The following is a 14,022-nucleotide window of genomic DNA, read 5'->3' as shown; positions in this document are numbered from 1 at the left end:
AAGCACGTAAGCTGCACGGGCCTCCTGCATGGTGAGTTTATCAATTTTATTTTTTTTTGCATTTTCTTGCATTCATGTCTCATATAAAGACATCCAACCATTCAACGTCTCATTAACTTGTCATTAAGAATATAAAAACATTCACTCTCTCATTCTTGTGTTATATAGAGACAAAAAAAATTCACTCTTTTAGAAATATACCAACATTCACCTTCTCATTCAAACGTCATATCATCCAACAAAAAATAATAATAACAATAATGATAATACCAACAACATCAATGATAATAATAATAATTGTTATAGCACTTGTAGTCATTATTATCATTTGTTATTTATTGGTAGTAGTAGTAGTAGTAGTAGTATCATCATGAATATTTATTGACTAGCTGTTATGTTTTAGCTCTATTCCAAACTTTTCTGAATAAATGCATAATTTTTCTTTTGGATTTATATTTTCTGGATTTTTGTTTTTATTTTATTTCAAATGAATATTCCAGACACTCATTATCCATTGTTGGTATCACTTATTTTCACTGTACTCCATTTTATAACCCGGCTGTGGAATTCTTAACCTCTTGAATTTTTAATAATTGTCAGTGTTTTCAAGTTCTCGCTTGAGTTTTGTTAGAATTCTAATTCCTGGAGAGACGGCCTGCATGGCAGCCAAGACAACTTTATCATCGCTTAATGAGCCAACTTCCAGCCTCCCCCACAGGATCAGCCCTTCCAAGGCAGGCCAGAATTTGCAAATATAAGAAACCCTAAAGGCAAAACAATATGATTTATTTTTCCCTTGTAGTTGTTACGCCATTGATTTTTTTCCGCCGTTTCAACGTTCTTTCCAATTAAAATCAAACGTAAATGTAGAGTTGCTCTTTTTGGGGTTTTGTTTCACATATTCTTCATTCAAGTAATACATTCATCACTGTTCTTTGCTCGGAACATAATATTTAGGATATATTAACATTTATATAAGATGTGGGGATCTTGCAGAAATACTGCAAAGGAACTTGAAGTTTTGACAGTGAGATTTTTTACTGTAATTAATTCATGATTTATTGTTTCTCCTGCATGCATGTCAATGTTATGTGTGAATGATTGTATGTCTGAATGGTTGTATGCAAAGTGGTATGGATGGTTAATAAATGGTTTAATTTAATTTAATTTAATTTAATTTTATTTTATTTTATTTTATTTTATTTTATTTTATTTTATTTTATTTTATTTTATTTTATTTTATTTTATTTTATTCTTTAATGCACCAAACAAGGCACTGGAGATGAAATGCATGTAAACGCTCGGCCTTGAAAAACACAATCTTCATTCAGCGCTTTTCAGGGATGAAAGTTTATAACCAGGATGTCCATACAGTGGATGTAGAATCCCATTAAAATGTACATTTCTGTTGTTTTGGCTTTGGTTGAGGGCAATAAATCCTCATCACAACCTTTAAGCGTGGTGTGACTGCCGCCCTGTGGTGTACAAAGGAAACAACAGCACTCAGATTGCAACCAGAATTATTAGTGTGTTTGTGTGTGTGTGTGTGTTTGTGTGTGTGTGTGTGTGTGTGTGTGTGTGTGTGTGTGTGTGTGTGTGTGTGTGTGTGTGTGCAATATTTCATAACAGCTACATGTACAATATTTTTTTCATGCTCTTGTTCACACCTTATCCTTCACTTGATACTTAAGACCTTAAGACACTTTATAATTTACTTGTTACTTAAGACACTTTACAGTTTGTATTTCTTATTCTCCCTTTTTTTACTGTTTATAATATTCTAATATTATGTTCTAATATTATTTATCATGGTTATATTTTTCTTGTAACTCTGGCACAACAATTTCCTACGGGATAAATAAAGTTATTCTTATTCTTATTCTTATTCTTATTCTTATTCTTATTCTTATTCTTATTCTTATTCTTATTCTTATTCTTAGTCTTATTCTTAGTCTTATTCTTAGTCTTATTCTTAGTCTTATTCTTAGTCTTATTCTTATTCTTGAGTCGCTATTTTGACGTACGAAGTGAAACATCCTTTTTGTCCCTCCTGGGCCACCGTAGTTTCTCAGTCTGTCTCCACCGGGCCGTGACGTAAACAACGTGCGGGCCCCGCGGTAGCCCGCTAACGTCCGCCAGCGTTCTCATTGGTTATTTGAAAACAAAATATGCATTTCCTAAGGTAGTTTTCGGCGTTGTCCTGCGCGTCTGACCGTCTCCCCGTCGCCGTTCAGTTGCTGTGGCAAAACGCGGACGGGAAATGACGGCTCTGACGGATTTACTAGCAAACGAGGGCTGGTGAGTAGCACGGAAGCTAATGCTAGCTGACATGGCTGTGCAGCGGTTCTCTGTGTTTACATTGCGTCCGTCGAGATCGACACAAACAAAAGGCCATTTAGGGACCACTTTTTAAAACGATCTAAACAGCTTTTATGTGGGGAGGTCTTCGCTTTCAGCTTCGGTGACGTTAGCATTGGAAAAAGATACTCAACGTTAGCTAGTACCCCCAGATGCAACCCCAGGCGGCGTTGCTAGCTGGTGTCCCCCAGCCGTTGTTGTTTTACAGAATTGCGACCTTTAAGTTGCACTTGAGGCACCAGAGAATCCCTGGACACTTTCAGCGAGCGGCTACATTTCCTATAAACTCATTTGTGAAGTGCAACTTTAACGACGGCTCGTCGGATTAGGCAGACTTCACTTGGGTTCACTTCACAAGTTTTTGGCTTGAGTCACTAAAGGACATCTGATTCACAATACTGCCTGCAGTAACTACTAGTGCTTGAATGAAAAAATAAAGTTAAGACTAAAGAATTGACATTTGTTATCTTCTCCTGGCATTTCCCTGCATTCTTATGCTTTATTAAAGGGAAGTCTCTGTGACCTTCGGATTTGAGAAGGGTCAGGAGGATGTACTACTTTTGCAAACAATTAAATGCTGTTTTTTTTTTTTTGTCTAAAAATAGAGAGCTAAACAGGGGATTTCAAAGTTGAAACCGATTTGTTGGCCCGAAGCAGCGAATAGACTCGACGCGTGCTCCATGTTTGAGTTTTTCTTTTCTCTTTTGTCAATTTAACCTGCCACATCTGCCTCATCTCCTCCCTCCGCCTCCTTTGTCATCAACAGGTACCTCACCGATGAAGGCATCGCCGAGCTGAAGGGTCCTGCAGAGAAAATCACGCACGGGGAGATCATCCGCATCGCGCTCGATGTGAGTAGGAATCGTGCGCGGTCGTTTCAGACACCGCTTCAAGACGTCGCTTTGTTTTTGTCTTCAGAAATGAAAGAAATATCACTGTGCCCGGCCACGTGGCACTAAAAACGGCTGCAATATTTGTTCGTTCGTGACCTGCGTTTCTTATCCTGCACTCTGGGAGCTGTTCCAGCTGCCACTGGGCGATAAGCGAGGTTCACCTTGCAGTCGCTGCTAGGGCCACATATAGAGACACCCAACCATTCACTCTCTCATTCACACACATATTGGCAATTTAGGTTCTCCAGTTCTCCTGCATGTTTTTGAACAGTGGGATGAGGCGCCGCCGCCGCCTGGCCGAAATGACAATGATGCATTGAAAGGAGTCTCCTCCCTTTGCCTCTCGCCACCATCATATCTCCTGCACCCTCCTAAGCAGCGAGTGCTGCGAGATCTGTCTCACCCACCCCCGGAAGGTAGATAATAAAAAGATGGGTTGTTCGTCGGCGCCAACACCTGCAGGGCGCTGCGATTTCATTTGCTCTCGAAATGAACTGGATGGCTGGATGACGGCAAGAGAGCATGAGGTTCGCGTGTGTGTGTGTGTGTGTGTGTGTGTGTGTGTGTGTGTGTGTGTGTGTGTGTGTGTGTGTGTGTGAGTCTTTGAGCTCGGCTGCAGACCTACCACCTGCAGGAGGCGCCTCCACCTTCTGGCCACAGCGGATTTGAATGAGCTCCAGTGCTTTTATCAAATACCTGTGCAGACCCCGATTGTGTGTGGGTTTTTGAAGGACCTGAAAAGCAAAGCCTTCATGAAAAGGTTGAACTTCTAAAACCTCCCGGGAGGAGGCAGGAGTCGCTTCTCCGGACCAAGATGCAATTAGTTTTTCATGTTTTCTTGAGAAAATACCCTTTTGATACAGGAAGGTCATCACCTGCAACAAAACGTGACGGCATTTATTCTGACCGGGAGATTAATTTTTTTTTTTCTATGTCTATTTTGATGTATTAAAAAGGAATCCTAAAGATATCTTCTGAAGAGAATTTGTGATCAGGCCATCATTTTTCCTAACTGCAACCATATGCCAAATGAAAAGGCTTTTGTGTGTGTGTGTGTGTGTGTGTGTGTGTGTGTGTGTGCGCTTTTGAGATTCATCATGGCAAAATGAGGTCCTAGAAACTTCTGTCAGAGCTTCCACATTGATTTTCTCTTTCACCTCAGCTGTCTGAAACATGTAATTGGCCTCACACTCTGCACCAGGCTTCGCTTTCACCAAACTGAGTGCCTTAAAGCCTTGCAGGGAAACGGCGGCTGCAGACGAACGCCGCGGTGGCTTAACTTCATCTTCTGCTTTAAAAGTAAAGCATCTTGTCTCCTGCAGAGTGATCTCAGACCCATCGGAAGGAAGTTTCTGCCGCCTGATATCAATGGTACAAGAATTGAAAAGGTGAGTGGCCCCGAAGGAATATATAGATATATTTTATCTGCAAAATAGTGTGTTGCGTTTATGCGAAACTCGCATGCAGTTCCACTCGCCGCCACTAGGTGGCGCCAACACACCGACCACCAGATCTGCTCCTTTGCTTATTGAGCTGCTGCAGAGATGAAGTGATTCTCACACACTCTTACATCACAACAGCCTCACACTTTCCCTTCGAGATGCGGCTTATTTTTTTTTTTATTATTTTTTTATTTTTACTTTTTTTTTTTTTTTTTTTTCACCCCAACCTGCAATGATTAATGCCTCCATTGCTTTCAGAAATTCGCGCTGGCCTTATAAAGCCGTGTGTTGTTTTTATGTTTGGAGAATAGACAAAATTGCTCTCAAAAATTGGAGCATGTAAACAAATCCCCCGCTCACGCACGGTTCCAGCTCCAGTTGTTGATGCATTGCTCATCCTGTGCAGCTGACATTCATTTTAAACTGCGCGGTTTATTGTCATAATGTATATGTATATACATCTTTTTTTTTTTTTTGCTGTCTTTTATGATGAAACAGTTGGAGGGTCCGTGCGTTCTCCAGCTGCAGAAGCTTAGGAACATCACGGCCCCTAAGGACAACGAGGACTCCAAGGTCGGGCCGAGAATGCTGCGCCTGCAGATGACAGACGGCCACACCACCTGTGTCGGGCTGGAGTATAAACACCTCTCCAAGATCAGGTGACAGTTTTATCATATTTATGAAGACGTTTCCTCTGAATCATCTGGACCGTGTCAAAGATCGGGTTATTGTCGCAGCGCCCGCATAGAATACTGGCGCGGGAAGTCGTCTGTGATCGCCGCGTGTTTTTCGTTTTTTACATTTTTAATCTTATTTTGTTGTGTTTCTGCATTTAAAAGCAAAGCGCGTAATCCCGCGCCGCCGCCGCCCTGCACGCTCCCACCCGCCGCACGCCTCCGTTTCCCACCCTTTATCTGCAATTTTCACACGGTGGCAGCCGATCTAACAATTCCCAGCCTTAATTACATCTCCGGCCAAGCCACGGTGGCCTTGGTGACGGCTGCCATGGCGACCAGCCAGCCTGTACAGGTGGACCGGCCAAAAAAGCGGGCCTGGACTTCCTGCTGGGAAGAGAGGGAGACCAGAACAAATCCTCTCTTTATGGGCAGAGAAAACGGGGTACCGAGACTCTGCGCGAAGGAGGTTCTCGGGAGCTCGATCCGCCCGAGGATATCAATCACTCACCAATTGATCGGAGGTCAAACCGGGACTCCCGTATGCATGTGTGTCGAACTCACTTCTCACGCCCCCCCCCCCTCCCTTGAAGAGGTTTGAAGTGAAATCCCCCCCCGATTGTTGCTTTGGCACCCGGCGTCAGAGGCTGGAAATCCCTCTAAGTCCCTGCGCTTCCCTAATGAGGGAGGCCGGCTGCCTTATCAGGCCTGATGAGATAGAGGGCCCTTTAATTTACCATGAGAACGGGTGAGCAGCTGGGACTATTGACGCCCCCCTTCTCCCGCCCCCCCCCCCGTCCCGCCGGCCCCTGGCGCCGCTCCGCCTCGGTTTCGAAGCCGTCCCCGCGGCCGCGGGTACCTCCCGCCCCGAAGGTTTCCCGTTCGGCTCACTCGTTTTCCGCGCCTCCAGCCTGGACACCCCTCCGGGCACCAAGGTGAAGCTCCTCGGCGAGGTCCAGGTCAAAAACGGCTTCCTGCTGCTGGACGACACGAAGATCTCCGTCCTGGGCGGAGAGGTGGAGCACATGGTGGAGAAATGGGAGCTGCAGAGGGTGAGTTTGCACCGGTGGGCCGCCGTCGGTCGTTCGTCCGGGCGCTTCCTGACCGAGCTTCTCTCGCCGTCGCCCCTCCAGAGCCTGGCCAAACACAGCAGGTACAACATCGGAGCGGAAGGAGGACCCCCTCCCTTTGTGCCATTCGGTCAGGTGAGGAGATTCATTGCCACGTTACGGCGTTTCCGTATTCCATCGCGGAAGAATTGGCGGAGTCCCCGTGCTCTCCGGTCGTCCATCCGTCCGCTCCAGGAGCCGAGAGGACCCGCCCGTTATTGGATTTTTTTGTCAGGGATGAGCAGTGTTTGTGTTTTCCAAGCGTGACGGGCCTCCCCTCTGTTTTGTTTGGCAGCGGCGGAGAGACGCTGGAGCGCCGAGCCTCGCGTTCCACGAAAGAACGACCGCGCGAGAAATTAGGGAGAGGGAAAAAAGCAAAACAAAACTCATTGAAATGACATGAATATGAGAGGAGAAATTATATTTCCGGCCAACTTTTCGATTTGAGACGACAGTGTGTGTTTCATGTCTTTCTGCCCCGTCCAAAAAAAAAAAAAAAATACAAAGAATAACAAAGAATAATATTATCAACATTGTTTTTTAGTCCGCAACAGAAATATTTAAAGTGCATCAATCAGCCTGAAAAGTAAAAAAAAAAAAAAAAATCTTTATTTAAACTATAAACATTTTTTGACCAACTGAACGATTTGATACTGAAAAATAAAATACAAAAAATAAAAGTAAATTCAAATTGATCGGCAACATTAACTCTGGAGCGCAATGTATAGGACACTTTAACCTACAAAACAAAAATGAATAAAACAATTTGTGCTCTTCATCAAAATGAAGAGGTCAGGATTAATGTCTACACTGATAACGTCTTGCGGGACGCAGCTTTTCGAAGCGCGATACTGCAACTCAGCTCACGCCAAACACGCCGCCGCTGTCCGTGAAGTGGCGTTTTAAAACAATGGGAGGCGCCAGCCGCCACGAGATAGCGAGGTGTGTGTGTGTCGGGGACTCCCGTATATGTATAGCTTGGTTTTAAAAAGGGTAGCGGCTTCACTCTGTCCGTAAATGACGTTCAGACATAAAGCGTAGCAAAGTGTGCACGTTACATTCAGCAACACATTGTAGCATCAAGTATTGCGAATATCATCAGTCACGACTCGCGGGTACGCGCTTGGCTCGCCACCCGTCCTATACTTGGGATGCTGCAGCTTGTCCAAGAATCGAGGAAGACGGCGGACACACAGAGACATTTGGTCGTGAACCTTCAGCGTGTTTTTGGAATGCGGGAGGAAACAGGAAAACCCGTAGAGATACCTCAGGGAATCGAACCAGGGTCCTTCACGCTAAACGCTGCACCACCAATTTATATTTTCCTGCGTTTTACATCAGCTCACATTTCCGGAATCCACGCAAAACCTGGAGAACGGGCGGATGAACGCTTCCGCGCCTATCAGGCGTTTACGACGGGGCGAACGGTCACATTTCCAGACGACGGGAACGAGAGAGAGGGTGAATGTTTTCGTGATGGACCGACTCGCCTTTGGCCAATGACAGCAGGGATCGGCTCCAGTAGCCCCGACTGCAGGAAAAGCGATGCAGATAACGAATGGATACCTGTCGAAGCAGGAACATTGTCCAAAAGCGATGCGGTGCCTGACGGTGTTTCTGTTGGCTCCCCTTTCGGGAACAGAAGGGCCGAGGGGCGGAGGAGGTGGACACCAGGGAGCTGGACCAGAGGAAGACCCTGCAGATCAACAGCGCCGCCAAGAGCCCGGACGAGAACGACGAATTCGAGAAGCAGCGGATCGCCGCCATCGCGGAGGTGGCCAAGAACAAAGAGGTGCGTGAACCGCTCGGAGGGACGGACTTCCCTTCCGTCCCTCCCGTGACGACGGCGTGGCTCTCGTCGCCAGGGTCCCCGCACGTTCGGCGGCGGCGGGAACGCCGGCGGCAACTTGTCCACCTCCGCCTCCCGAGGCCGGGATTCGTACCAGCAGAGGAGGCGGGACGAGCGCTTCGAAAGGAGCGACAGCAGGCAGGACGCAAACTACAGAGACCTGGTGAGAGGACGAACCCCAACACCTTTATTCTAATCATTAACATAAGAATAATAATAAGGATAAGAACAACTTTATTTATCCCGAAGGAAATTGTTGTGCCAGAGTTTCAAGTAAGACATAACAATAGTAGGTAATAGTAGAAAGGAGGGAGAATAAGAAATACAAATAAGATATAAAGTGTCAAAGTTAAGGCTATAAAGTGTTTTAAGGTCTTAAAAAGTTCAAAGATTTGAACATTCCCTTATATTATACTATGATATTCCTAACATTATTATTGGGATATTCCTAACTTTTATTAGACTATTATTAGAGTATCATTAACTATTATTAGAATAGTTAACTAACTATTATTAGAATATTCCTAACACGTCTATTTATTTGTGGATGTCTTTTGCTATTTACTAATCGTCTCTTTATATTTATTGACGCTTAACCTGTTACGCGGCTGTGACAAATTAACGTCCCCAGTCTTATCTTATCTTTAATGATTCTGAACCGCATCGCCGACACGTTCCGGCCCTCGCATCGCTACGGCGACGGCGTGGAGATGAAATGATAGACGAGCCTTCGAGAAGGCCTTTCAGCAGAATCAGAATACTTTATTGATCAACCCCCGGGGGGAAATTGCTTTTTGCTGAAAGCAGCTCCTGCTACAGAGTCAAGTGGGGAAGAATCGAAAAAGAACTAAATATAAAAATAAAGAGGAAAATAAAAACAGCGAATAATAAAAATAAAATTAAAAGAACAGGAAAGATTGAAATAAATAAATAAAGATAAAGCTATTTAAAGTATATGTAATGAATAATATATTTTATGCGCTGCTCAAAAAAATAAAGGGAACATTAAAATAACACATCCTAGATCAGAATGAATGAAATATTCTTACGAAATACTTTGTTCTTTACATAGTCGAATGTGCCGACAACATAATCACACAAAAATGATCAATGGAAATCGAATGCATGAATCCGCGGAAGCCTGGATTTGGAGTAACACTCCAAATTTAAAAACACACTTCGGGCTGATCCAACTTGGATGTGACGCCCTTAAGACCTTAAAACACTTGATAGCCTTAACTTTGACACTTTATATTTTATTGTTACATTACATTACATTGCATTTGGCAGACGCTTGTATCCAAAGCGACTTACAATAGAAGTACAATAGAAGTATTATTGTATTTCTTATTCTCCCTCCTTTCTACTATTATCTATTATTGTTATGTTTTACTTGAAACTCTGGCACAACAATTTCCTTTGGGATAAACAAAGTTGTTCTAATCTTAAAACAAGTTAAAATCAATCATATTTGCTTCCTAAGTGGACACTTGTCGTGGACACTTAAACAACAATGTCGTGTTGTTTAAGTATTTTTTTGAGAAGTATACTTTTAAGATAAAAAAACTTTATTGATCCCCATAGAGGAAATTCTTTTGTCATGAGATGAGATGAGAACCACTTTATTTATCCCGAAGGAAATTGTTAAATAAAGTTGTAATAGCAGTCATAACAGTTATAGTATCAATAAATATGAATATAAATATAAATAGAGAGACAATGAGAAGATAGGGTCAAGGGAAATAGCTAATTAGCTCAACGGGGGCAACAAATGGAAATTAAGATAAAAGATACTATAAATAAAGAGAAACAGGGGTAGTTCAATCATTTGTTTACGTCACAGACCGAGCTCACTGGTGCCCCCTACTGGCCGGATTTGGGATCGCAGCCAGTCGTGGAAAGCCCTGGCTGACATGTTTTTTCTGCCGGCGCAGGTGGACGAGCGCGCCCTGAGGGACATCATGGAGATGGGCTTCAACAGGGAGGCGGCTCGCCAGGCCCTGATGGACCACAACAACAACCTGGAGATGGCCCTCAACAGCCTGCTGAGCGGCTCCTCCTCCTCTTCGTCGCGGACGGGCCCCCCGCCGATGCCCGACTCCGGCCGGCACCAACCCAGAGGTGGGCTGTGATTGGGCGGCGCCTCGTGAGGCTTCCGGGTTCGGACGGTTCTTTTGGCATGAAGTCTGGTTTGATGTTTCCCCCCCCAGGCAGAGGGAAAGGACGGGGTCGGTCGAGGAACGAGGGCGAGGAGGAGACGGCCGGGGGGAGGCCTTCCGGACCCAGCACCCTCTTCGACTTCCTGGAATCCAAAATGGGAGTGTTCTCCATTGACGGTGGGTGGACTTCTTCTCCGGCCTCCGATCGCAGCTCGCTGTCCAAGTGTAGAAGTAGGAAAGGTGGGCGGAAGATCTCCATGCTTGGTCTGAACCTTGAGAGACGTCTGCAGCGGAAACGTGCCTCCATGACGCGCGACGGCGTTTCATCGCTCCGGGACTCGAGTTCAGGGAGAGCAGGTGGAGGAACATCTACGGAGGTGGAGGTGGACGGTCAGGACTGAGATGGTTTTGGTCATGGACGGCTGAGAGGTGGTGAAGCTCTGCGTGGTTCGAGGAGGTCCAGAGGAAGAGATTTATAGATGGAGGGAAAGAGAAGTTGGTTTGAGAGAAGACGGTGGGAGATGGAGGGAGATGATTGGCTGTGGTGACCCATGAAGGGAGCAGGCCAAAGGGAATAATGAAGAACAGAAGAAGTTTGGAGGTTCTCAGTCATCCAGGTTGTGGTGAATTGAAGTCCTCTTGTCGTGGCAACTGGACGTCTTCACCTGAAGAAGTAGCCAACTTGAGACGCCTCTCGGATGAGGGAGAGAAACGTCTCCAAGTGAAGAAGTCCAGTCGCCGTGACAAGAAGATGTCAGTAAGAGAAGAAGTTGTTCTTGTGTCGGTCAGGACAGCCAGGAGCTCCACTGAATTCAGTCGTTGTTCCACCTCATCTTCTCAGCCGTGTTGTGATTGGGCTGTTTAGCATCTTGATGTTCTCTGTTCCCCAGAACCAAAGAGCCAGGCTCCTCAGCGGCTCCCCGACGGCAGAGCTAACGCCTACAACTCGGACCTTCACCCCAGGGACGCCTCCCAGAAGTTTTCCTCGCACAACGACCACCGGCAACAGCGGAGCGACCGGCCGCCTCGTTTCCATCGCGACACCGACTTCCCCAAGCCGGGCCAGGAGCCTCTTTCCAACTGCGCGCCCCCCGGAGGCGGCGGCGTCCAACCCCAGCAGTGGAAAGGCGCGGACCGATGGGGGCGCTCTGCGCCGGCCGAGAGGCGAGAGCCCAGAGACGATCAGGGCTTCCCCCTTCCCCTCGCAACCACCTTTACGCGCTCCAAGGACCCCCAGCAGCTTGCCGAGTTCAACGCTACTTTCCGCCAGCGCTCTAGAAACGGAGACGGCGGCGGAAACGCGGCGGCGGCGGCGTCCTACAGGCGGGGGGCGAAGGACGGCGCGCTGGCGGCGAAGCCGACCAACGCCGCCGGGAACGAGCTGGACGGGCGGGGAAGCCAGAGGCGCGCGGAAGGCAGGAACGAGGAGCAGAACAGCAGGCGGGGGAAAGCGAGGGCCGAGCGGCCGGAACATCCGGACCGGCAGAGAGACGGAGGGATGCCCGGCTTCAACCCCCGGGGAGGAAGTCTTGTCGCGCCGGCGGCGGGCGAAGCGGACGCGCCGCAGAATTGCCACTTCCTACCCGCCGATTCCTCCCTATTGAGGAACGGCGAGGCGGAGCACCGGAGGACGGGGCCCATCAAGCCGCCGAACCTCTCGGGCCCCCCGAGCAGGGAGCCGCCCCCCAGGAGGAATACGCTCAGCGGCTCGGGGCCCAGGCGGCGGCAGGGACAGGGCCGGGGACAAGGACCCCGCGGGCCGGAGAAGGGCCACCCGGACCAGGCCTGGAGACCCGGGGATCGCTGCCTGGCTCTCTACTGGGAGGACAACAAGGTACGGGAAAGGTCCTCGCGCCTCCAGGGGGAAAGTAGAACCGTGTTTGTTGGTTGTCCAATCAGGAAGAAGGTCTTCTGTGGTTCCTCCTCTGAGGAACTTCAGCGCGCCTTAACCAATAGCTAGCCTCCCCAAGCTAAGCTAGCCGCGTAGTAGATATTGCTTCCATCAGGTGTTTATTTTCATGTCATTTATTGATTTATTATGACAGTGTACAATTACATCAAGCACAGCAGCAGAGATGTTTGTACCCGATTGCAGCTCATTGCTAATTTCCATCTGTCGTCTTGGGAAGACAATACAAATGTAAAACTGTACAAATAGACAATATATAGAGAATATATTGTAATATATATAAGTGACAACTTGGGTTCATGAGCGCTGCATCATGATTAGACTTATATTCTGTTTCCTGAAACGTTTGAACTAAATGTTTTCTCTCTTTCTGAAGTTCTACCACGCCAGGATCGACGCCGTGCACCCGTCCGGCTCCACGGCGGTGGTCGTGTTCAGCGATTACGGCAACTGCGAAGAGGTGCTGCTGCACAACATCAAGCCGGTGCCCGCCGACGTCCAGGTGAGCAGAGAATCCAGATGTTTTTTTTTTTTTTCATTTTTCAAACCATCCTTACAAGTTTCTAAACGTTGCAAAACTGGCCAACGTGCAAGGCATCGCTCTGAAAGGTGACGGCATCTGTGGTCTTCCATCAATCCCTTTAGTAACAACCCAACCCTGTCCAATGTGCAAATGGCAGGAGGAAGATGACGGCTACTACGACAGCTCGCTGGAGTTTCGGCGTGGGGGAGACGGACAGCCCCGGCGCTCGCGGCCCACGCAGCAGTACTACCAGCCGCCTCGGGCGCGAGATTGACGTCCGGCGTTTACACCGGGTTGGTACATTTAACTTGACATTGGGGGAGGAGGAGGGTTTTCCTCCGATCACGCTTCTCCTGCGTGAAAACCGCCGCGATCCACGGACCTTCAGCCGAACTCGCCTCTGCGGGAAAAGATGGGTCATCATGATTTCGCAGCTCCCCCTTCCACGCGCTCTCAACATGTAACCGCTTCTGATGGAGAAAAAAAAAACTACAACAATGGCGTCCGATTTTGTTGACATACCAAAGAGGTGCGGTTCTTTTTTTTTTTTTTTTAACTTAATTTAAACAAACCCCTCTCTCGCCGTCACTGTCTCATCAGCGTCTTTTTTTTTTTTTTTATCTCAAGAGATTATGTAACCTTCCTCCTCGAGCTTCCAGAACTTTGTGTCCACCTTATCTGGATACTTGTTTTTTTTTTTTTTTTGTTTTTTTTTTTAAAAAGGGCTTGGCCAACGTGCAAAAATAAAAGAACAAGAGAAAAAAAAAAAAAAAAAAGCGGGCAGACTGGAAACGAGCGCCGGTTTCGCCGACGTCCTCCTCGCCGGGCACACTCTGTTGTCGTAGTTTGTTTTTAAACGATCAAATTAAAACTGCTGTCGACAAAACCATAAAAACCTCTGCGGTTTCATTCTTTTCCTTTCACTTCGGATCACCGAACCACTTTTCCCCGGCCGCCGCTCCGGACTAACTAACCAGGTAATGGCAGTCCTTTCCTCTTGCAACCCCCCTTCCTCCAGAACGGGCGGCCGGGCTTCATTTGTCAAACGTAAGGATATCTCCTCCCCCGTGTAACGGAGAGCGCGACGGTTCCGAGATATCGTTTTG

General features: G+C 47.0%; 1 protein-coding gene across 2 annotated transcripts; it reads left to right on the top strand.

Moving 5' to 3' along the window:
• The first annotated feature begins 2,084 nt into the window (after nt 1-2,084).
• tdrd3 (tudor domain containing 3) lies at nt 2,085-13,811 on the top strand. 2 transcript variants are annotated; one of them, XM_086144362.1, is made up of 13 exons: nt 2,085-2,298; nt 3,125-3,209; nt 4,574-4,639; nt 5,192-5,352; nt 6,278-6,419; nt 6,501-6,572; nt 8,119-8,268; nt 8,342-8,488; nt 10,260-10,446; nt 10,536-10,661; nt 11,375-12,318; nt 12,770-12,895; nt 13,074-13,811. In XM_086144362.1, exons 1-13 carry the CDS (start codon nt 2,261-2,263, stop codon nt 13,188-13,190), a joined length of 2,361 nt encoding a protein of 786 aa, XP_086000488.1. In that variant the 5' UTR covers nt 2,085-2,260; the 3' UTR covers nt 13,191-13,811. The 2 variants fall into 2 exon arrangements, with proteins under 2 accessions (XP_086000488.1, XP_086000489.1); XM_086144363.1 differs by having other exon boundaries at nt 13,039-13,811.
• The last annotated feature ends 211 nt before the right edge of the window (nt 13,812-14,022 follow it).

This window comes from Fistularia commersonii, chromosome 3 (assembly GCF_037954325.1).
Source record: "Fistularia commersonii isolate RoL2024-O1a breed Wild chromosome 3, RoL_Fcom_v1.0, whole genome shotgun sequence".
In the NCBI taxonomy this organism is placed as follows: domain Eukaryota; kingdom Metazoa; phylum Chordata; class Actinopteri; order Syngnathiformes; family Fistulariidae; genus Fistularia; species Fistularia commersonii.
This window is presented reverse-complemented; position numbering and strand designations above follow the sequence as displayed.

Excerpts from the sequence above, each read along its gene's own strand:
- tdrd3 (XM_086144362.1), top strand. The coding sequence starts at position 2,261 with ATGACGGCTCTGACGGATTTACTAGCAAACGAGGGCTG. Across the intron at positions 3,210-4,573 it reads TCATCCGCATCGCGCTCGAT|AGTGATCTCAGACCCATCGG; the intron begins GTGAGTAGGAAT and ends TGTCTCCTGCAG. Across the intron at positions 6,573-8,118 it reads CCTTTGTGCCATTCGGTCAG|AAGGGCCGAGGGGCGGAGGA; the intron begins GTGAGGAGATTC and ends TTTCGGGAACAG.